This window comes from Telopea speciosissima, chromosome 2 (assembly GCF_018873765.1).
Source record: "Telopea speciosissima isolate NSW1024214 ecotype Mountain lineage chromosome 2, Tspe_v1, whole genome shotgun sequence".
NCBI lineage: Eukaryota > Viridiplantae > Streptophyta > Magnoliopsida > Proteales > Proteaceae > Telopea > Telopea speciosissima.
In genome coordinates, this window is record NC_057917.1 from 17134202 (window position 1) to 17158643 (window position 24442).

General features: G+C 41.1%; 2 protein-coding genes across 2 annotated transcripts; both read left to right on the plus strand.

Moving 5' to 3' along the window:
- The first annotated feature begins 886 nt into the window (after positions 1-886).
- On the plus strand, positions 887-2573 carry LOC122650512. The gene is made up of 2 exons (XM_043843920.1): positions 887-943; positions 1029-2573. The coding sequence occupies exons 1-2, from the start codon at positions 887-889 to the stop codon at positions 2571-2573; spliced, it is 1602 nt and encodes a 533-aa protein (XP_043699855.1).
- Positions 2574-21592: 19019 nt separating this feature from the next.
- On the plus strand, positions 21593-23995 carry LOC122652587 (protein OCTOPUS-like). The gene has a single exon (XM_043846375.1). The coding sequence runs from the start codon at positions 21789-21791 to the stop codon at positions 23802-23804; it is 2016 nt and encodes a 671-aa protein (XP_043702310.1). The 5' UTR covers positions 21593-21788; the 3' UTR covers positions 23805-23995.
- The last annotated feature ends 447 nt before the right edge of the window (positions 23996-24442 follow it).

The window sequence follows — 24442 nt, forward strand, 5'->3', positions numbered from 1 at the left end:
AAATGCAACAAATGGTGCAGGTTTAGACCGAAGCCGATAAAGTTGTTTTCTCAGGAACAACAGCACTATCCGATGATATTTCTGCCTTCCCTTTCCCCAAAGGGTTCAAGATGCCGGTGCTTGAGTACTACAATGGCACTACGGACCCAGTTCAACATCTTGAAGGGTTCAACGCCCTCATGGCGTACTGCGGACCTTCAAACCCCATAATGTGCCGAGCATTCCCAACTACACTCCGCGGAGCCGCCCGCACATGGTTTAACAAGCTTCCGCCCAAATCCATACATGTTTTTTGGGAGCTCAGCACGGCGTTTGCTACCACCTTTACTGGCAGTCGCACTCATAAGCGAACTTCAGCAAGTTTGACCACACTGGTTCAGAAACCCAATGAGATGCTTCGAGAATTCTTCTCTCGTTTCAATTCCTTGAAACTAGAGATCGTTGACCTCGACCCTGCAGTAGTTAAAGCTACACTCATCGTCAGAATCTCAGATGTCAACCTCAGCTTCTCCTTATGCAAGAAGGAACCCAAGGACCTGAACGATCTCCTAGCTCGGTGCAAAAAATTCATGAATGCCACTGAGATAATGGATGCTCGAAAGGACTCCTCACAAACTAGAGCTGAGAAGCGAAGGGCCGATCAAGATGACCGAGAAGATCGTGGTACCGATTGAAAAAAGGTCCGTCCGAAAAAACACCGTGCTATCAGCCCCATAAAGCTCTTTGATCGTTACACTCCGCTCACCCACAACCGCTCTCAGATTTTGATGCAGATCCAGAATGAGAAATTTGTGAAATGGCCCCCAAAGATGGGTAATCACCCCGGGCGCCGCAATCCAGAAAAATTATGTAGGTTCCACAATGGCAATGGGCATGATACAGATGAATGTCGGAACCTCAAAAGCGAGATCAAAAGTCTGATCCAATGGGGATACTTGAATCGGTATGTTGACAATCGACGTTCCACCGAGAGATATTTTCCTGATCGTGCTTAACGCCGAGCACTTCCAAACCAACAAGGAACTCAGGTGCCCGACCGTGCTCATGATCACGTAAAACCTGAGAAATGCGATCAAGAGGATGTTCACCGCCCCGTCGCCCCATTTGATGCTGGCCCATTCGCCAAGCCCCCTTCTCGTGGATCCGCTGGAGTCACCTCCACGATTATCGGTGGACCTGCAGCGGGGGCTAGCTCCTCATCCTCCAACAAAGCCAAAGCTTTCGCTCGGAACATATGCATCACTGAAGGTACCAACAAGAAAGCGAAGTCCCTCCCTTCGATATCTTTCTCCGACCAAGATTTTGGCGATATCCAAACCCCTCATGACGATGCTTTGGTAGTCACGATGGGCATAGCAAACTTTGACGTGAAGCGTATCTTGGTGGATAATGGCAGTTCAGCTGATATCCTGTTCGGCGCAACTTATGACCTCATGGACCTCAGTCACAACTGCCTCAAACCTGTTGAATACCCTTTGCAAGGTTTCTCCGGATCCCAAGTAAAGGTATCTGGCTCTATTGATCTCCCCCTGACGGCTGGATCCGAGGATTTACAATCCACAGTCATGATCACCTTCTTGGTCGTAGATGTTCCATCCTCTTACAATGCCATCTTAGGGCGCATCGGGTTGAATGCTCTACATGCCATTATCTCTATGCCACATCTCAAGATGAAGTTCCTCGTAAAGGATGGAATCAGTGAATGCAAAGGCAACCAACTAGCCTCTAGGAAATGCTGTGCCACCTCTTTACGGGGGAAATTCGTTCACGCTGAGGCCCTACCCATTTTCGTTGAAGACCTACGCGACGATACCACTCTAGGTCGTGCTAAGTCAGCTGAAGATTTATCTCTTATTGACCTTGTTGAAGGGGATTCATCTTGGCAACTCCAGATAGGATCGCACCTACAGGGTCCCCAACGTCTGCTCATGATCGACTTTCTCCATGATAATGCGGACGTCTTTGCATGGTGCGCTGCTGACATGCCCGGCATCGCTCGTAGTGTCATCGAGCATAAGCTGAGCGTCGATCCCACACGCAAACCAGTGAGGCAAAAAGCCCAAAATTTTGGAGTCGATCGACAAGGCCATATTCAAGACGAAGTCCAGAAACTTTTATCCGCAGGGTTCATCCAAGAGATATCTTATCCTGAGTGGCTATCCAATGTCGTGATGGTCCCAAAACCAGGTGGCAAGTGGCGAATTTGCATCGATTATACAGATCTTAACAAGGCTTGTCCAAAGGATACTTATCCACTGCCAAAGATTGATCAATTAATCGATGCGACCGCGGGATACGAAATCCTTAGTTTTATGGATGCGTATTCCGAGTACAACCAAATCAAAATGTATGAGCTTGAGGTTCCAAAGACATCCTTTTTAACTAATGATATTCAGTTCTGCTACCTGGTTATGCCTTTTGGGTTGAAAAATGCAGGGGCTACATATCAGCGACTCGTCAATAGGATTTTCAAAAAACTCACCAGGAATACAATGGAGGCCTATGTTGACGATATGCTCGTCAAAAGCATCCACTCAGCTGATCACCTCAATGATTTGGATGCCTCTTTTTAGATCCTGTGCCAATACAACATGAAGCTGAATCCCGCAAAATACACTTTCGAAGTTACCTTTGGAAAGTTTCTCAGTTTCATAGTTTCCAAGAGAGGCATCGAGGTCAATCCTTTAAAAATCGCGGCCATCCAAAATATGGTCTCCCCGCGTACGATCAAAGAGGTCCAAACCCTTACCGGTCGTATGGCTACTCTTGGACGATTCACGTCCCGTTCTGCTGATAAATGCCTCCCATTCTTTAGAACCCTCAAATACACCAAAGAGTTCGTCGGGACGCCTGAGTACGAATCGACTTTCCTTCACCTCAAGAATTACCTCTCATCTCCACCCCTGCTCTCCAAACCTAAGCACGGTGATGTGTTACAGCTGTATCTTGCAGTCTCGGATGCAGCTATCAGTACAGTCCTACTCAGAGAAGACGAAAAAGTTCAGAAGCCCATATCTTATGTCAGTCATCTCCTCCTTGACGCGAAAACCCGCTACAAGAAGATCGAAAAGGTAGCTTATGCTTTAGTCATGGCAGCTCAAAAATTAAGACCATATTTCCAAACATACACAATTATGGTACAGACCTCCCTGCCTTTGAAGCACATACTTCAAAATCCTCACGTTTTTGGTTGTCTCAAAAACTGGGTAATAGAACTCGGTGAATTCGACATTCAATACAAACCGAGAATGACCATTAAGGCTCAGACCTTGGCTGATTTTGTGGTTGAATCCACGCCCCCACCGGAAAGCCCCCCCCCCCCCCCAAAATGCTCCTTCACCTACCTGGATTCTCCACATAGATGGCTCATCTAGCCACTCCGGCTGTGGCGCTGGCCTAATCCTCACCAGTCCAGAGGGTTTCCAAATTGAGTACGCCTTGCGTTTTTCCTTCTCGGCAACCAATAATGAAGTTCAGTATGAAGCGCTCTTGGCCGATATTCATCTTGCCAAAGCTGTCATGGCTACCCATTTGTCTGCCTATAGTGACTCTCAACTTGTAGCCCAACAAGTTAACGACGAATATGAAGCAAAAGAATCTCGCATGGCCGCTTACCTCTCCAAGGTTCAAGCTCAAATCACATCTTTCGAGGCCTTCGTCCTTCATCAAATCTCTCGGTCAGACAATTCCAACGCTGATCTACTCTGTAGAATTTCCAGTTCTACGTCCGTAGAACTTGGCCGTGCCATTTATACGAAAGTTCTAGCTTATGCCAGTGTTCCCACTTCCCATCTGATCTTTTCTATACAAGAAGAGCCCTCATGGATGGACCCCATCCTAGCTTATTTAACCAACGACACTCTCCCAGAGTCTAAGCTGGAGGCTAGAAAGCTTCGAATCCACTCTGCCAATTTCACCCTCATCAATGGAGTGCTCTACAAGAAAGGGGGAACTCTACCCTGCTTATGTTGCCTCCGCCCATCTGAGGCTGATTACGTCCTTTGGGAGATCCACGAAAGCATATGTGGCCAACATTTAGGTGGCTACGCACTTGCACAAAAGATTCTTCATCATGGTTAGTATTGGCCCCAAATGCAACAGGCGGCCCTTACCTTCGTGCGCAAGTGTTCGCAGTGTCAAATTTATGCACCAGTCTCTCATCAGTCGGCCACTCCTTTGATCAACCTCTCTAGCCCGTTACCATTTGCAATGTGGGGCATGGACATCCTCGGCCCTTTCTCTATGGCTTCAAGACAGCGCAAATTTGTTGTCGTCGCAATCGATTACTTTACCAAGTGGGTAGAAGCTGAACCCATGGCCACGATCACTGAAAAATAAATGGAAGATTTCTTTCGTGATTCTATCAAATATCGGTTCGGTATTCCTCGTATTCTGATCACAAACAATGGAAAACAATTTGCCAATCCCAAGTTCAATGCATTTTGCACCACTTACGACATTCTTCATCGTACTACTTCGGTCGGCTACCCACAGGCAAACGGCCAAACTGAAGTCACTAATCGGACCCTCCTCGACGGCATCAAGAAAAAGCTGGATGATTCGAAGGGTCTTTGGGCTAAGGAACTCCCCGGTATCCTCTGGGCATACCATACAACTACTCGCACCGCTACCGGTGAAACACCCTTCCTCCTAGCTTACGGCACCGAAGCTGTGATCCCGGTCGAAATTGGAATGCCCTCATTTCGCATCCAACAATATGATGAGAAGACAAATGCTCACAATCTACGTACCAATCTCGACCTTCTTGATGACATCCACGACCAGTCTCAGATCCAATTGCAAACTTATCAGCGCCGCGCAGCTAAATACTATAACTCCCTTGTCAAGCTGCGGACCTTCCAACCGGGCGATTGAGTTCTCCGAAAGACGGAAGTTTCAGACCCTCATCATCAGGGGAAGTTATCTGCCAATTGGGAAGGCCCTTACAAAGTCCTAGAGATGGTCCAGCCCAGTGCTTATCGACTTGCTAATCTGGATGCTACCCCGGTCCCCCGTACATGGAACTCTGAGAACCTCCGACAATACTACCACTAATGAGTTCAACTTATATGTTTTCATCTTACTATTTTCATGTTACTTTTTGTTGCTCTCTTTTGGTTTTATATTTCCACTGTACTTCTCTTTTTGTCATCCATATCAACTTTTGAAGCTGTTTAACTCGACATAGATCAATACATAGCTCTCTTCATACAGCTCCGACACTTAAAGCTGAGCATTACAACTTAGACTCATTATTTACATTTTTACGTTTACTACTCGGCTCAAAAAGCCGCAAACTATTTGTCGAGTACACAAACGCTGGGTCCCACCTCTTGCTTTGCTATATACCATTGCTATACCTACAATTTTGTTACATATCACATATTTACACACTCCACAATGCAAGATTTATTTTTCAAAAAACTTCCTTCTATTCATTAATGTTTCAGCATGTTCACAAACACACCTAAACTACTTACAATTTCCTTCCTATTTTTATCTTCACATTCCTCGTACAAAAGGCTAACATAGCAAAAAACAACAAAAAAAAAAAAGGGAAATAAAACGCAAATCCAGTCAAATCTCCAATTTCCTAACTCCCTTAATCGATTGATCCCTACACTTTGGGATCCTCCTCTTGTTCCTCATCTCTGCTCTCACCCCATGTCTTTTCCCGACTTGGGTAGTACACGATTATATTCCTCCTCCCTGATCACTTCACCATCTGCTTCCTTATCTTCATCTTCTTCCTCAACCCCTTCGCTCTCATCGACCTCATCGCCCGGAACTGTCACACTGAAGGTGTGAGGACATTTCTCCCAATTGCTCTTCTCACTTTGCTCTGGATATTCTCTCACAATCTAGTCCTGTACTCCGCAGGTTCCCTCCACAAAATTGGGCAACCCTTCATCGACCAGGATATCTGTAAATGCCTTCGATTTTTTAAACTCCTAGATTATTCTCACTTCCACTTCATCCAACGTTTTTTGTAGTTCATTCCTCTCCTTCTCCACACTCCATTTTTGCTCGTATGCCTTGTCGGCTCTTTTCTTTTCTTGTGCAACTTCCTTCTTCAATTTTTTGTTTTCTTTAGACACCCGTGTAGCCTCTTTCTTGGTCACCTCCAACTCTGTGTTGGAGCTATTCAATGCCTTCGTCGTCCGCTCCAACCGAGCCACTGCTTCCATTGCTTGTAGCGACGCTTACACCACAAAAAATTTACATTATCAAATTTTTCCTTGCACTTCTTACTACTATAGTTACCACGCAAATGACCCTATCACTTACCGCTGCTATCGCCACAAAGGTCGATGCCACTAATTGCAAATTCGACATCCCCTCCATTCTCCGCTGATCCACCGGTAGCCTCCCCGCATACAGAAATTCTTTCGCCGCGCTCCGTCCAGCCACACTACTATCAGTGACTCGCAGATTCCATGCTGGCACATACGCCACATCCCCTCCCCCCTTGGGCCACGGCATCTCTTGGAACCCCACCAATGCTTCTTGTCCGTCTCCTCCCCCTCGCTCTTCTAACCCTCTCTCAACCTCCATCCCTGTCTTCTCCCCCGTTTGTCTCTCGCTCTCCTCGCCTTTTCTCCTTTTTTTTTTTTCCTTCCTTTGCTTGATTCCACCTCGCCCCTCTTCTTCTTTCGTCTTTCTAACCTCTCAGCCTCCCTTCTTTTCTTCTCTTCTTCCTTTTTCTCGGTTGCTCGACTGTTGAACTATGCTGCGTTCACCACTGCAAATCACCACAAATCAGATAAATTAGTTTCCTCCTAACTATATACATCTGCACTATAGGTTTACATTTTTGTTTGGCTCACCACTGCTTAGCCTATACTTAATCAAAAATGACTCCTTCTCTAGACTGCCACAGCGTACTACAGTACTCTCATTCCCCGCCAGTTTTCCCAAGATAATCGAGTCTTCAATACTTAACTGCAACAACTCTTTTACCACCTTGGGCACCATTTCCCCCCATCGAATGTTAAAGGGAAACCCTGTCTCCGACCGAACAAAGAAAATTTTATTTTTCCATTCTGGAACCTTGGACCTATGTCGGTCAACCACCTTTATCCCCTTTCTGGCCCAGAAATAAAACCATCCCTCCACTTGTAGCGTCGGGTGCAGTAAAAAATAATTGTTGAATAGTACGAGCGTCGTCTCCCCCCTTAAGTGCTTCACACAGGCCACAAAGGCTCCTACACTTCTATACGAGTTGGGCGCTAACTGGGCCGGTACCATACCATAGTGTGCAAAAAGCCTCACATATAGTTCGTGAGCGGGCAGGTGAAAACTACTCGCAAATTGATCCTCGTAAAAACACACTTCCCCATCTAATCTGAAACACGCTCGTTCCAAAACCAACGACAACCTCAGCCGATACGTTTCCAGAATCCCATATATCACCCTAATCCTTTTCAGGTCAAACTCCCTTAATTTGGGTAATTCTCCTATCGCATCTACTTGCGGCTGAAAGTCGGCCCTTGTTGCCACTTCCGCCAAATCCTCAAAGAATCCCGCCCCTACATCCTCCCTCTCGGGATCTACCTGGGCTCCTGATCGGACTGAGTTTGAGACCCAGTCGACCACTCTTCAGAGGATTCTTCTGAGGACGACCCCGTCCCCCCCCCCTCATTTTCCCTTCCATCACTTTTTTTTTAATCAAAACTAATACACAAACAAAGTGGAATAGATCAGAACACTTACTGATTCTCCCTCTCGCTTTTTTTTCTCGCAAGCTTTTTCCTCCTCGCTTAACCGATATTTCCCTTCACGCTTCTTTTCTCTCCGAGCACTTCTTCTAACTTGGCCTCCCTTCTGTGACGCCCAACTGACCCCCCCTCTCTTATAACATCCTAAGACTCCCCATTGCATTTATTTTTCTTCCCCTTCCCGAGGTTCATCCCCCCACCTCTTTTTTTGACACTGCCACCTTTTTTCTGCCATAACCATCTTCTCTTTTCGCCGATTCCCAATGCCACACATTCTCTTTCCTCTCCCTTCCCCACCGCATATTCTTCCCAATGGTCTGGTGTCACAGCCGAGCATTTCACGCTGGGCATATAAACGTCGGCGCACCTTTTTCATATGCTCTGGCATCACAGCCGAGCATTTCACGTCGGGCATACAAACGCTCGGCGCCCCTTTTCACATGCTCTGGCATCACAGCCGAGCATTTCACGCTGGGCATACAAATGCTCGGTGCCCCTTTTTCATATGCTCTGGCATCACAGTTGAGCCTTTCACGCCGAGCATACAAACGCTCAGCCGAGCATTTCACGCCAGGCATACAAACGCTCGACGCCCCTTTTTCACATGCTCTAGCATCACAGTCGAGCATTTCATGCTGGGCATACAAATGCTCGGCGCCCCTTTTTCACATGCTCTGGCATCACAGCCGAGCATTTCACGTCGGGCATACATACGCTCGGCCTACCAAAATGCTTGGCCATTAGTACACAATAAAACCGGGCATAACATTGCATTTATTTTAGTGCTCGGATACACCGAGCATTACGTGCCGAGAAGCCAAATGTTCGGTAAACCAAACGTTCCATCTATTTGTTACATTGCATTTATTTCTCTAAATATTATGCCATTTCCATCTCAATCTCAAATATTATACTTTTAAATATTTAAACATTTACATATATCTTGGTATACATTATTCTATCATTACTCCCTTACCCTTATTACAATAAGTCTAGGGAGTGGGGGACCTCTGATACACATAAATATCTACTCATACAGGTGTCAATACCATTTACAAAATATCACTAACATCATACATACTGTGGGTCCCTTATCATAAATACATCCTCATAATATCTACAATAAAGAAGACCGACTTAGCAACAGCGTCGGTCTGTTACAGCTCACAATCCACCCAAAATGGATCGTAGGCACGAATTGACCCGGACTAGATAAAGAACAGTACCTGGCAGAAGCAGGTAAGAGACTTTATGACTCAAACCTACCCCATTGAATACGGTCCGCCCCTCACTCCTAACGACATCACCCGAGCGATCACCAGTTAATCTCGTGACTATCCGACCATTTGATATCTTCTCTAGAGATCATCCTTTTCAACCCAATCAGAGGCAAATAACAAAAAAAGATCTACAACAGTATGTATTCTATAATTATGTATTGAAATAGTAATTAGCAGATAATAGCAGCAATAAATAGCAAAGAATAGACCCCGCAATCCCGCATCTCTCTCTCTCTCTCTCTCTCTCTCTCTCTCTCTCTCTCTCTCTCTCTCTCTCTCTATTAACACTTTTTTTTTTTTGTCTTTTGGCTGTTTGAACATCCCCAGAGCTTGAACAACTTTCCTTGGTTACTTTAGAGTTTAGACTAATATGGCAATTAGCTCGTCTCCAAGGAGCTCAGCACGGCCAGGGTGCTACTACCCATTGGGCTATGCCGCACACATCTTTAGGCATGTACCGAGATGTGTACGGCACAGCTCAACCGTTGGATACCCCCTGGTAGCACCCTGGGTGCTGGGTTCCCTGGAGACAATCCTGATCTACTAATATGTGAGGTCTTTTATCACATGGACTAACCAATAATCTATTGTCAAATGGAAATTTGTGAAACATTATATTCCACAAGAATAGAAGGACCCTTAAAAAAACAAAAACCTTGATTGTATCTATCCATTGGTTTGGTAGACACTACCATGGTATTTTTTTTTGTTAAACCACTACCATGGTTTAAAGCAAACAGGATTGGTGACATTGATTGTGAACATGGATAATCTGCACGTACGTGTAGGTGAATGGACATCTTAGAGTCAACCATATGTTTATTTTGTTTCCATAAATACCCTTTCTCCCCTTGTAAATTGCAAAAATAGGACAAGTGGTTGCCTCTTACATGTATGTTCACCTGCACGAACGGGCAAAGGAACTGAACTCATCAATTGTTGCTAATTCTAGTCCGAATTTATTTTAAATCGTGAAAAAACCAGCCATTTACTCACAAGAGTCACAACTAAATAATCAGGTATCGGTATCAGATCAATGGAATCGACTGGATCATATCGGTATCAGCCGAGACCAATACCAATTCTTGATCGATCCAGAATCAAGTATCGGTACTGGATCAAGGGTTAAATAGTAAAAAAAATCTGATTTTTAATGAAATGTAAGGGTAAAACCCTTTACTTTTTTGGGGGGAAATTATGAGTTGGATGAAAGTCAAAATGGGTATTATTGATGTGGGAATGACGTGTACAAAAACATACGTACATGCATGCAACGTAACTTCGGAGTCCGAAGATCAATGAGGGGCGGGTGCACAACATTGATCTGCTACACTTGTAGCAGGGATGTTCCTGCTACAAGTCTGACAGCCAAGGAAATGGGATCTTAAAAGGTATTTTAGAAAATACTAAAACATAGGAGGGTATTTATGAATCCAAAGGGGAAGTGAATTATTCCATGTTCCTGCAAAATTTTTTCCACTCACCCGTATCCCGTAAAGGTTTCCCCAAGCGACATAACGGATGGACGTTTTCGGCCAGTCCCACATTTCCTTTTCTACCCTTGTTCCCTTTCTAATTTCACTCTTTCTCATGTTCCCCACTTTTCCTTTCCCGGTAAATCATTTTCCCCTTTCATTCTCAATCCAGTGGATTCACTACTTTAGCACTGCTCAACACATATATAGCCGGATTCGGATCCTCTGCTGCCGCCTGCCCATGTGGCCTCACACTGGCAGGGGCAAAATGACCGCCCTACCCACTGCCCAAGCACCCTGCTTGGGTGGGGTCCACGTGGAGTCCATACCCTGCCTGTGTGAGGCCACACGCCAACTGCACGGGCAGGCAACAGCAAAGGATCCAAATTGTAGCCTAGTCGAGTCATCAGTAAAATCATGTTTTCTTTGTTTCTTATGAAACCCAAAGATGAGAAAGCCACACTCGATCACTCTTAGAGGTGAAGTGAAACAAGGTCGGGTTGTATGGGGTTTTTTAAAACCTCAGTCTAACCCTATTCCTTTTAGCTCAATTCAACCTCAATCCATCCCTAAGGTCGAGCTGAGATATCTCAATCCAAACCCAACTCTGTTGGATCCAATCCGACCTAGATTAACTTTGATCATATCGGGCTGGGCTGGATTGGCCTTGATTGACCCTGGTTTTTGTCAGGGGCTAGCCCCGATTTACCCTTATTGGTCTTGTTTTTCAGCTATTTTGTGTCATTATATGGAATTAAAAAAAACAATTAGGCATCATCAATATCAATCATCCTTCTTATCAAAAAATATATATATACCAATCATTCTTTAAAATAATTTTAAAGATTTAAAACCTTTTTTTTTTGGTAAATCAAGATTTAAAGCCTTAAACATAATATATGATAATTAATGGAAAAAACCTGGGCACGTCACAACGGTGCCCAAAATGTGCCTTCCTCTCTCCTCCCTCTTTGAAAAAAATCCCTTACCTTCGTGTGTCCAGTCCTGTGATTGTTGTATGCTACTAGCTTTTTGAAAGTTGACGACATACCCAACCCTCTCCCATAATTAATATATAGTTATATAAAATCAAAGTCAGAGTAGGCCGGGCTCAGCCCGAGGCTTTAGTCCAGGCCCGACTCGGATTAGCCTCAAGCCTAAAACTCCCAACCCTAACCTGTTAAGATAGGCTTGGGCTCACAAGGCCAAACTTACACCCCTACTCACTCCTCTTGTAGGTTGTAGCTTTTCTAGGTCAACTCCATTAATAGATATATAGTAGGATATATATATATATATATATATATATATATAGGGGGGGGAGCATTCTCTGTGGGGGGAGTGCAGGGGCCACACATGTGGCAGGCAATGGGAGCGCACACGCTAGCATCTCCAAGGGTGGGGTGATCATTTTGCCCCCACTCTGGGCGTCCCCCGAAACAACATTCTCCCATATATATATATATATATATATATATATATATATATATATATATATATATAATAAGCAATTTATGTTACCAAAAATAATAATAACCAATTTATATAGCTGGGGAGCCACAATTTCTTTTCGTGAGTGAGGGAGTGGTCATTGGCCTATTCAGTTTCGGTTTAGGGAAATTTTTTTTTTGATGATATCGGTTTAGGGAAGTTGGTTTGATGGACATGGGACAAGAGGTTATCAATTTTCTGTCACGTTGACATAGATCCGACGGTTGGGGTTAACCCGATCAGATTCCCAGAGAATAGTTCATGCATAGTTATAATTTATGTACATGGCTCCATACATAGCGTTTCTTTTCTCTTTTTTGTTTTCTTTGCTTTCATTTACCAAAGTGGGGAGAAAAAATTGGAAGTACATTTACGTTAGTTTTGAAAGCATTGGAGTCCGTTTGGTCGCACCATATTTGGTCATAACTGTTTATCCATCCGGTACATCCAATTCTAACGTTGTTCTCAATAATGGGTTCCGTTTGGCAGATGATCTGACTATTGATTTTTACCAACCTCCACTTCACCTCCTCCTTAAAAATATCAAAAATAAAAAACAAGAATAAAAATATAAAGACAAATGATTGACCATAAAAAATACAGGGAGAGAGAAGGATACTTGATCACATGGCCCCTACCTGAACGAGGGGTTCAATGGGAGCACGTGCCTAGGCATCCAACATGGGGGCAGAGTGGTCATTTCATCAACCCTATATCCAGTGAAGAACGTCCGACCAAGTAGCATTCTTTTTTCTAAAAATAAAAATCATTATTAGAAACTTAAAAGTTTTCTTACTCCATTCCCTCTCAACAAAACTTGGTTACTCCAATTTTTTATTTTTTATATTTTTTTTTGGGTAAAGGACTGAGGTGAGTCAAACCTAGTTATGGAAAAAATGTTTTTTTAATATAATAAATGTAAAAAAAATATTTTTTTTGGTATGAATATAAAAAAATTATTAAAAAATAATAAATAAAAGATACAAAAATTATAAATTTTTATGGACTAAATTTCTCTCCACCCATAGAGGACGGTTCATCCACCATCCTAGGGTTCACAAATCCCTCCTAAGGTTTTAGTATATTCCAAAAAAGCCTCTCGATACCCATTCCCACCTTCCCCCTCCCCATGGTGAATGAGATCCCATTCACCGTGGGTGGAGGGAAACTCAGTCCAGTTTTTATTGTTTAATTGATGAAAAAGACAAGAGTTACAATACACATAGATAGTTAAAGACAAGAAATGAAAGGGAAAAAGCTAGGCACTTGATCGATACATCAAAATCTTCAGAGCTAATAGAACTCGTAAAATCAAGTCATTTAACCTATCTTATACTAGGTTGGCCCAATCTAGCACCCATACTCATTGAGTTTTGAATCTTTTATATCGATGTGGATAAAAATATTGAGTCACAAGGTGTTGTTTGGAAGAAAAAAAAAATTCAACTTGATTTGGGAACTAGAAAATGGAATATGGATAAATACCTTACGCAAGGAGGCCTGCATGGATTTGCTAAACAAGAGAGAAGCTGCATCTATCATCTATGTATTCTTTGGGAGTGTTGCTGAGTTTGGAGAGGAGCAGATGGAGGAACTAGCATGGTGTTTGGGGAGTTGCAAAAACTATAATTCTTGTGGGTAGTGAGGAAATCTGAGGAGAGCAAGATCCCTAAGAGTTTAGTTGATGAGGATAAATACTCAAAGAAATGGTTGGTGGTAGCATGGTGTTCCCAATTGAATCATTGTGGATGGAACTCGACAATAGAGATTGTGAGCTTGGGGATGCCGATGATCGCGATGCCACAATGGACAGGTCAAACCATAAATGCAAAGTTTGTGGTGGATGTATGGGAAATAGGAGTAAGAGTTAAATTGGATGAGAAAGGGATTGTTAGGAGGGAAGAGATAGAGAAATGTGCAAAGGAAGTTATGGATTAGGGAGATAGAGAGAACAAATTAAGAGAAATGTTTTTAGATGGAAAGTGTTGGCCAAAGAGGCTGTAGATGAAGAGGGAAGTTCAAATAAGAACATTGAAGAATTGTAGTTTTACTTTTATGTGTTTGATTGTGCTATTCTCATTGAAGAATTTTTTAGTGCGTAATGGTTTTCCGGATATTATCATTAATTTTGGATGGACATGATCATGGTATATGTTTTCATCTTGATTTTAAGTAAGTTTAATCAAGTAATGGCATTTCTATAATAATCCATTAATTTGGTAAAAGGTGTTTCAAAACAGGTTTTACCAAACGAAATTGTGCTGTTGTTTTTTGTCTAAAAATGTTTCTCGAACAAGTTTACCAAACACCATTTTAAAGCCCCAAACAGTGTTTTAAGCATAGAAACAAAAAAAAAAATGATAAAGATAAAAAACAACTATTTGGGAAACAGAAGCATTACCAAAGCGGCCTAAGATCTTATTATTTTTATGCAGAACAATAAAATTTTAATCACAATTAAAAAATATATATATTAATATTTAATCATATTTTATGTTTCCTTATACATGTAGGTTCAATGATTCTTTGACTATTTTAGATTCCTTTGCTTTTCGATCTTTACAATCTCATATGACACCTCACATCCTTAACTTCCTTCATAAACATTTATCTCATCCACTAAAATTGGCTGCCAAGTACTATTGTCAAATTGTCATTTTTTTACATTTTACCAGTCTAAGACATTTTAAAAAGAATCGAGTTTCACTCCACCCACGGTGAATAGGATCTCATTCACCGCGGGGGTAAGAGAAGGCAAGAAAGGATATCGGGAGGGTATTTTGGAACATACTAAAACCTAGGAGGGATTTGTGAACCCTAGGATGGGGGGTGAATCGTCCTCTATGCATGGAGAGAAAATTAGTCCTTTTAAAAAAACTTGGTTTTCTCCAATTAGTTGTGTTGGGGAATTCAATTGAAAAATAAATTATGTGTTTTTAAAGAGTTTAAAATCATAGTATTAAAATGTCAAATCAACAAAAACAAATAGATAATATCAAGTTGGGGTGATGAGTGATTGTACAGAAGTTTAGAATCCAAAGTGTTAAATAAAATCATAACTAAAATCTAAATATTAGGAAATTTTAAATGGTGAAAAATGAATTGATTAATTTTAAGAAAAAATAATTTCACAATACCATGAAAAACTAATTTTCCAAAAAATAATAAAAAATATAAAAAAAAAAAGGATGGGTTAGTTGAACATGTTTGTCTCCTGATCCTCCATTAATATGAAAATTTTATTTTTGATGATTTCTATTGATGTGGAAAAAAATTTTATTTTCAATTCTTGTTAATATTGTTTAATTAAAATTTTGAAACTCAATAACTTATAATATAAAGGAAATAAGGAATTGGGAAGCACTTTTTGGCATGGTGGTGGTTGCCAACACAGTAAGGTGTTGGTCTAAGTCTAAGTGAGATGTTGTTGGTTCGACTCTCCACTATTGGATGTTAGACACCCTTATATCCCCTCCCCTGCTACCTTCTTCCTTTGGAACTGGGAGAGGGGGTGAAATGACGGCCATGTCCCTTGTGAAATATAAAAATCCCACCCATGTTGATGCCCCTGGGCATCCCCTCATTGGCCTGCGTTGATGTAGGACCACACAACTTAGTAGCGTTCTTTTTCCTTATAACATATTGAAGTGAATAAAAAATACAAGATGCATTTAGGTTTTGTTAACTCTCTACAAGCACATGATTTTTAATATACCGTTGTTATATGAGCTCAATAAAAATTAGAGGTAGGTCTTGAAGTGTCATGAACCTAGCCACATCGATAATGACATAATATTATATGTTTTGGCAGGTGGGCCTCATAACTTTAAAGTGCATCATACCAAGTAAGGGAGGCTATAACATATATGCATATTCCATGGTACATTTCCAAGTGATTTGAGATTTTTTGTGATTTTATATCCGCGCTTCTACTGCGGATATACTCCTGACAGGCAAATTTATCCATGGTTCTGATACCAATAAAGCGTCAAGTACCCGACTCCACTACTGATACAATATTGTCTGCTTTGATAGGTGACCTCACATCTTTGAAACACGTCATACTAAATAAGGGAGGCCATAGTATATATGTGCATTCCATGACACATCCCTAGGCGATGTGAGATTTTTCAGGGTTCTACATCTACACTTTTATTGCAGCTATATTTTCGACAGTCAAACTCATCTCTGGCTCTGATACCAATGAAATATAGCAAACTTAGCCCATTGATAGCACGATATTGTTCGTTTTGGCAAGTGGACCTTAAAGTTTTAAAACGTGTCATACCAAATAAGGGAGACCATAGCATATATGTGTATTTCATAGCACATCCCCGGGCTATGAAGAATTTTTCGTGGTTCTACAGACATTGTTTTATTTTTCAAAATTATGGATTTTGAATAATTTTATTGGATTTCTACCCACCATCAAATACGAAAGATTAGATGTCCCACTTGATTTTTCATTTGGTTTTTTTTAGATAACTAAATGTGCAAAAAGTAGTTTCTATCAATTATTTATATAATAATTTTGCCACTCAATTAACCATATAATAGATCTCTATTTTTTTTTAAACATTTTTATTTTCATATGGAGGTTTTCCATTTTAAATAACTCTTTATCAATCAAACAAGTTCATAGAAAACTCATATCTACCTAATGTATTCTATCATAAATTAATTTTTCCTCTTTCCTCATAGTGAATTATAAAAAATACATATCTTGAAATCAATCTTCAAAGCCTAAGCATAAGATTATTCACTTTGGTTATTGGGTAAAGTTATATTATCTAACAACAAAAACCTTCTCATGCTTTCTTATTTTATTTATGGAAGTCAATTCAGAACAATTTCTCTTTTGTGTTAGGGTAAGATAATGATATATCATTTTAATTATTTCTAATTAAATATGAATTTAATTTCACACAAGGGAGATTGAAATTTTTTTTATTTTATGTAAATGCTAAAGTTATACTCTACTAATTTAAAATATGCATGTATATCAATTAAGGACTAATTAATATTCATCCATCAAAGGATTATAAAGATTAGTTAAAAACTCAATTAATTTTTACCAAAAAAAATTATTTCTTTAGGAGGTAAATAGCCAATTAATCAAGGAGTGGGAAGAAGTATTCTATCTTTTTTTATATATAAACAATTTCCAAGTCAAATAAGTAGTTATAATCAAATTAAAATTACTAGATTTTTTAATCACATAAAATTTAACTCAAAGTATTAAGTATTCAAGGATTTATCTGAGAGTTAATGGTGTAACCAATAGGGTTGAGTATTTTTTTTTTTTTTTTTTTGATAAATAGAAATTCATTCAGATAACGATATGAGATACACAAGGTTTGGATACAAAGTACGTATCAGAAACCAAAGAATGGAGTATGATCATACTATCTTACATGCCAATGACAGTGTCTTCTTGGCTAAGAGATGGTTAAAACCAATGGATTCCCTAAAAATAAAGCTACAACTTACAAGACAAAATGATATATTAAATATATCCTTAAGTGGAGAAGAAACCATCTGTGGAGGTTTGGCAAACAAAGCCTATACATGTCTGACATCATGTCTGGTCCTAAAGTTTCCAACTGTAAACGTGTCACTTCTACCAGACCAACAAGTAAGTAAGGCCTAGAGATTCTCTGGCCCTCCAATCCGACTCCACTTTCAACACTGGGAACATAGCCTGTGTTCGGTCCATCCTCTGGCTCATAAAGATGGGGGAGTTGAAAGTAGAAGATCCAATGATATAGGAAAGATTCTCCAATAGAAAGGGAATAATAACGGTTCATTGTGCTTCCAACGTAAACTCTTCATTATCATATAGAGTTACAGAAGTAGAGTTGTAACCATTGGCCAGTATGGGAAAGTAATGAGCATTATTAATAGACGTTTGAGTAGCTTTAGAAGCCATAACTGACAAAAGATAAAGAGAATATTTAATAGCTTTAAAAGCCATAACTCCTTCATTCTCGAGTTGAGTTGCATGAAATGAGGAGAAAATCGGTTGCTACATGTAAGAATTGATGGGCGTTGAATTATGTAACTGTTTGGCAAGTAAATGGAATTAATAGGTATTGAATTGATGGACTATTATTCTAAATAATCGGTTGGGTTGATTGAAATGAAATGTTCTTTGCCCCTATCCTGCTATGTATCTCTCCAAACTGCTGAATCGGTTGTGGTTCATCTTCTCTGATCAAGGTAATTTCCATTGATCATCCTTGCTGTCTCACCAGCGGACTTAAATCTTACCCATGACATTTCTTCTTTTTCTTCACTGGTGAGAAATGGTTGGAGGTAGTCGGTTGTGGGGTGGGCATTTGAACTTCAACAAAGGACTCACTAGTAGCGGTAGAATCCAACATGTCATGGACAGAAAATAATAGAAATTTGAAAATCCATAAACATGAGATAAAGCATTCTCAACCACATGAACGTCTGACCTTATCCCTCGTATCTCCGCTACATACCTTCTAGGTGGTGCAGAATCACGAGCACCCTCTTGATTGACCACTACACAATGAGTCAAATCACATCCATTGATGTAAGATGTCCCAATTAGAAAACCTATCAATAGAGAAGAAAACTACATCTTCAACCTTAGAAGGCGAAATAGCTAGGTTCTGAGGTGGGGTGGAGCAGGAGGTTCTGTTGAAAAAGGATAGAAAATGGGTAGAGTCTTTGAAGTCACCCCAATCAATAACATATTCATAAATGAAAGACCAACATTACGCAAAACCACACTTATAGGAAGGAAAAACAATTTCCTAAAATAACAGAATACCATGATTAGATATGTTTATAGATGGATGTTGTCCATTCTTTTTCTAGTGAAATGTTTACCCACCATTATGATTCAATTGAAGTTAAAAAGCATGGTCCTATCTCTTCCACTTTTTTTTTTTTTTTGGTAAATAAAATTTATTAACGCTAGAACAAAGTTCCTACCTCTTCCATCTCTTCTACTTTTTTTTTTTTTTTGATAAATAAAATTTATTAACGCTAGAACAAAGTTCCTACCTCTTCCACGACCAAATAAAATACAGAGGAACTACAACAAAAACACAGGAAACTTATAATGCTTAGAATTATGTTTATCAAATAAGGAATTCTTTGGAATATCATTTTTTGCACATTGATTAGATTAATATAATGTGATAAAAAGTTTCCCACGGTGGCAATGTACTATCACCCTCTCATATGACTTTTATTATTTTCTCTTCCCTATGCTAACAATATTGGTCCCAGGTAGATTATACCATTCCCCGTATTGCCATTGGTTTGGCGAGGAAGATTTCCCAAATCGTTGTGGAATCCCTTCACCTATCTTAAATACATTTGGTGTGAAAAAATATATATATTGCCAACACAAAACTTGACGGTCCTTCAACTTAGTCATTGGCCATTCAATATTACTATCTACTTTACCCGTTAAGAAGGGGGAAGAAAACCTTCAACACACGGTTTTAGTATGAGTGATCTTATCCATTTGAATCCAAATCACTCTATTGTACATTTAGAATTAAAACAATTTTTGGTATTTAAAAATTAGGCAAGAGATCGCTGCCTAGTCGCATAGCCTCTACACCAGTGCAAAGGCCAATGAAAATTCATAGAGACATCAACATAGATGCGATTTTTTATTTCACAGGGTGAGATGATAATTTTGTACACTCCCATTATGTTTAGGTACAAGATCCACGAAATTAGGCAGCTTTTTTTGTCCCTAAATTTTTTTATAAAAACAATTAAACATGAAGCCATTACTTAAGCTTTAAGTGGTCTCCCTCCTTTTTCTTTCCTCGTGGAAAGCTTCCATTTGCAGATCAAGCTGTCCTCATCATTTTCACGAGGTTCCTTTTACTCTTTGTTGGCAAGGATTCAAAATACGGAATCGGATATCGGATCGGTCCTAGTATTGATTGTGATCTGTATCGGATCAGAATCAGATTAGTTGGAATCAATTCCAAAACCCTAGAATCAGTTATTAGATCTGAAAGCTCTACACTTGTAAGGGTTTGGATCCAAATGTAAACTTGGCCTGAATTGGGATCAACCACGGCAGAATCACCCCGATTCAATTCCGAACTTTTGAACATTTTATTTTATTTTTATTTTAAAAATCAAAAGTTTGTTTTTTTAATCTGACAAATCAATCACTCCATTTTCGTGCATGGTTTGAGGAATCAGTATGGGATCGGTCGGATTGATCGATTCATATACGCATTAGTTGGGGTTAATATCATTTCCTGGCCAATCCAATATCGATGGATCAGTATAGACCAAAGATAAAATGGTAACAAACCAATCTTTAAATGAAATTAACTAAGGATAAATCTGTCCGATATGGACGAATTTGGATTAGTATCAGCCAAGACCGATACCATATATATACGGTATCAATTACTAAATCCCTGGTTAAAAAAGAAGTGTTTCTGAAAATAATTACTTTCTTTAAAAATAAAAAGAAAATAATTACTTTTGGAGAGTGAAAAACTAACACACACGGCCTTAGAACAAGGTTTGAAATCCAGTTAGGGGTGTAAATGAATAGCCGAAATCCGTTTACGTATCCGTGTCCGTATTCATTTAGCACTATCCTAATCCGTCCAAAAGCCAAATGGATGCGGATACGGATAGGCTATAGCTATCCGAAAAGCTATATTTACATGTAAACGGATAAAATATCTGATCCGTATCCGTGTCCGTATCCGTTTAGCACTATCTGAATCCATCTGATAGCTAATCGGATGCGGATGCGGATATAGCACTATCCGAGCCGAATCCGATCCGTTTACAGCCCTAGGTATCGGTTATGATCGAAACCTTTTCGAATCGATATCGGACCGATACAAATCGATCAGAATTGGTCAAAAAACCCCCTAAATCCAAAAATATTCAATCGGATCGATTGATCCAATCGAGTTAATCAATCCAGAGAACGATCCAATCAAACCTTATCGTATCGATCTAATCTCGGAAATGACCTCGATCGATACTAATCCGATCCAGCCAAATTTAGCCAATCCGATCCGAGATTACAAACCTTGCCTGAGAGATTACTATTGCAAAATTAGCCAAGCCGAGCTATAGATGAGCTGAGCACCTGCGCTAACCAGACCCACAACCAAATCTGTGACCCCGTAAAAACAAAAAGATGGGAAAAGGAGAACCATAAAAACAAAAAGAGCATTAATAAAAGAAGAGAAAAGTAAAATTTAAAAGAAAGAAAGAGAAAAAACGAAAGCAAAAAAAAGTTAAAGATTAATGGTGGGGCACGATATGGCTTTTGCTTTTTTTTTTTTTTTGTAATAACTTTACAGGAATCTTTCAAACTCGGTGACGCGACTCGCGACTCCGCGAGTCTCGTCTCGACCTTTTTTTTTAATTTTCTTTTTCTTTATTTATTTATGTTTTAGAAATTTAAAAAAAAAAAAAAAGAGTTTAGAGAGAGAGAGACAAACAACCTCAAGAAAATGACTACACCCTTCGGAATTCGGATTGTAGAGAGAGAAAAGGAGAAAGAAAGATAAAGGGTTTTTCAGGGGTTTTGTTTTGGTTTTCTGTCTTCAGTTCTCTTCTTCCTTAGTTCTCTCTCTGTTGTCGCTTACTCTCTCTCTCTCTCTGAGTGTGAGCTTAAGCTTCGTTGCAACCGAAGCTCGTCACTCTCTCTCTCTCTCTCTCTCTCTCTCTCTCTCTCTGTGTGTGTGTAATGGTGTGGGTTCTTTTCTCTACGCCCATCTGTGTTCTGTAAGTAACATGAACAGAAGAACCACCTGTAGGGTGTGCATTGTACGCCTTCTGTTATGAATCTGGAGCCTCAACTTCAGCGCTTCACCACCTGTGATCGTCACCCAGAAGAGAACTTCACTGGCTTCTGCCCATCATGCTTGTGCGAACGCCTCGAAGGTTTGGAACCGGCGACCCGCCGAGGGAAGAACAATCCATCCGCTTCTTCCTCCAACTCCACCGCCGTCTCCGCCCTCAAAGCCATTTTCAAGGGGTCTTCCGCTGCTGCTGCCGGTGACAATGGTGTCGGTAATCACCGTAACAAACCTTCCTCCTCCTTCTTCCCCGAGCTTCGTCGCTGCAAGTCTTTCTCTGGTGGTAAAGGAGAGGGATTCTCTGGTGTTTTCGAGCCCCAGCGTAAGTCCTGCGACGTTCGGGGTCGGAGCACTCTCTCGACCCTCTTCAACCTCGACGACGAAAGGAAGACGGACAATAACAATAACAGAAACAAAGAGGGCTTGGTCTGGGGTGGAGAGGTTGAGGTCGAAACCAGGAACTTGGGTTTTTCTGGGGTTGGAGGACCAGTCTTCGAGTCTAGGGAAGGGGAAGAGGAAGAGACTGACGAGGAGATTAGGGTTTCTGAGGAGCCCGCGGCCCCTAATGTGAACAATTTTGTTGTTGCTGAAGAGAGAGTCCCAGAGATCGAGGAGGAGGAGGAGGAGGAGGAAGAGGTGGAGGAAGAGGAGGACCAACAGGATGAGCCAGTGGTAGAAGAGGATGTGAAGACCATGAAGGACCACATAGATCTCGATGCCCAGAGCAAAAAGCCTCCCGGCAGGGACTTGAAGGAGATTGCTGGAAGCTTCTGGTTGGCGGCTTCGGTGTTCAGTAAGAAGTTGCAGAAATGGAGGAGGAAGCAGAAGATGAAGAAGCGTGGCGGCGATTGCGGTAGTTCAACAGCAATGCGGGCTGAGAAGCCCTCTGGGAGGCATTACAGGGAGACGCAGTCGGAGATCGCGGATTATGGTTTTGGACGGAGATCTTGTGATACTGATCCGAGGTTCTCTCTCGATGCCGGTCGGATGTCCTTCGACGATCCTCGCCATTCGTGGGACGAACCTCGTGCTTCTTGGGATGGTTATCTCATCAGTCGGACTCTTCCACGGCTTCCTCCGATGCTGTCGGTAGTTGAAGATGTTCCTGCCCCTGTTCGAAGGGCTGATAATCTGATCCCTGTGGAAGAGCAACCTAGGTATTCCACGGCCAATGAGGATGACACCACTCCCGGTGGATCGGCTCAGACTCGGGACTATTACTCCGATTCATCGTCTTCGCAGAAGCGGAAAAGTCTTGACCGTTCCAACTCCATTCGGAAGATGGCGGCCGCCGTGGTGGCAGAGGTTGATGAGACTAAGTCAGTTTCCAATTCTAAGGTGTCTCCTGCGACCATTGATTACTTGCATGGAACGAAGTTGCATGTTACAGATAGAGATCTGAAGGATTTGAACTCGAATTCGAACACCAACTCTCTCAGAGACGATTGCTCGGAGAGCTTTGAGTCTGCCTTCAGAGATGCTACTTCTGTCGTGGGTCGTCTTGAACGAAAGGGTTCTAAGAAGTCCCGGAGATGGAGTAAGGCGTGGAATATTTGGGCTTTTATTCAGAGACGCAATGGCAGCAAGGATGACGACGATGAGAGGTATTGCAGGGGAAATGTGGTGGAACGCTCCTTATCAGAGTCCTGGCGAGAGCTTGGTAGGGATGCCAATGGAGATGCAAGAGGGGCTTTGAATGGAAAGGTCTTCCGCTGCAATAGCAGTGTCAGCTCAAGGAGTTCCTTTAGCAACGGGGTTGGGGGTTCACTTGGCGGCAGTTTAAGGAGAAGTGGCAGAGAATCCAATGGGAATGGTAAGAAGAGAGATGATTTTGTGTTGGAACGTAATCGGAGTGCAAGGTTTAGTCCCAACAATCTCGATAATGGTCTCCTGCGATTCTACTTGGCGCCACTGAGCGGTAGTCGAAGGAATGGCTCTGGGAATAGTAGATCCAAGAATTCACATTCTATTGCCAGGAGTGTATTGCGATTGTACTGATTCAAAGGTGTATCAGGTGTTCTTCAATCAAGTGTTAATTTTACCATTTTTGATGTGTAAACGCATATATCTATCTATTTCTTCTTGTTATTGGGTTGATAAAAAGCACATGTTGATGTTGCCTTCCCCATGCTTAGCATGCTTTTGTCAATCTCGTAAATAATGAGAATTTCCATATTTCTTCATCTCTACTCTTATTCTTCATAGCACTTTCAAGTCTTTAAGTTTGCTTGACAATGTTGTTTGCACGTATTCCATCATTCTTGGTCAGGTAGATTTCAAGAATGCAGAATTGTTTCAACATGTAGATCTCAGTGACTAATAATTGCTTTTTGAAGATGTTATCAACATGGTTGTGAGAAATGGTGGAACTTGTAACACCGATTGTTGCAGAAGGTTCACTTAGAATATTTAAGAGCTTATTCATAGGGGGAAAAAAAGGGGGGGGGGGTGTGGGGAGCTTCTGGCTTTGTGTCATAGAATACAAATGCAGATGGTATCTGGTAATGCAGCAGTGGTCATTTTGTGACAAGAAAAGAATAGAGTGAAAATTGAGGTGAATTACACAGTTCAAGCTTTGAAACTAGATGGTTAAATATGAGAATTAACTTCAAAACTTCAGGTCTTAACTCCAACAT

Coding starts and splice junctions, on each gene's coding strand:
- LOC122650512 (XM_043843920.1), top strand. CDS start 887: ATGTCGGAACCTCAAAAGCGAGATCAAAAGTCTGATCCAATGGGGATA. Junction 944..1,028: donor CAATGGGGATACTTGAATCG/GTATGTTGACAA, acceptor CAAGGAACTCAG/GTGCCCGACCGTGCTCATGA.
- LOC122652587 (XM_043846375.1), top strand. CDS start 21,789: ATGAATCTGGAGCCTCAACTTCAGCGCTTCACCACCTGTGATCGTCAC.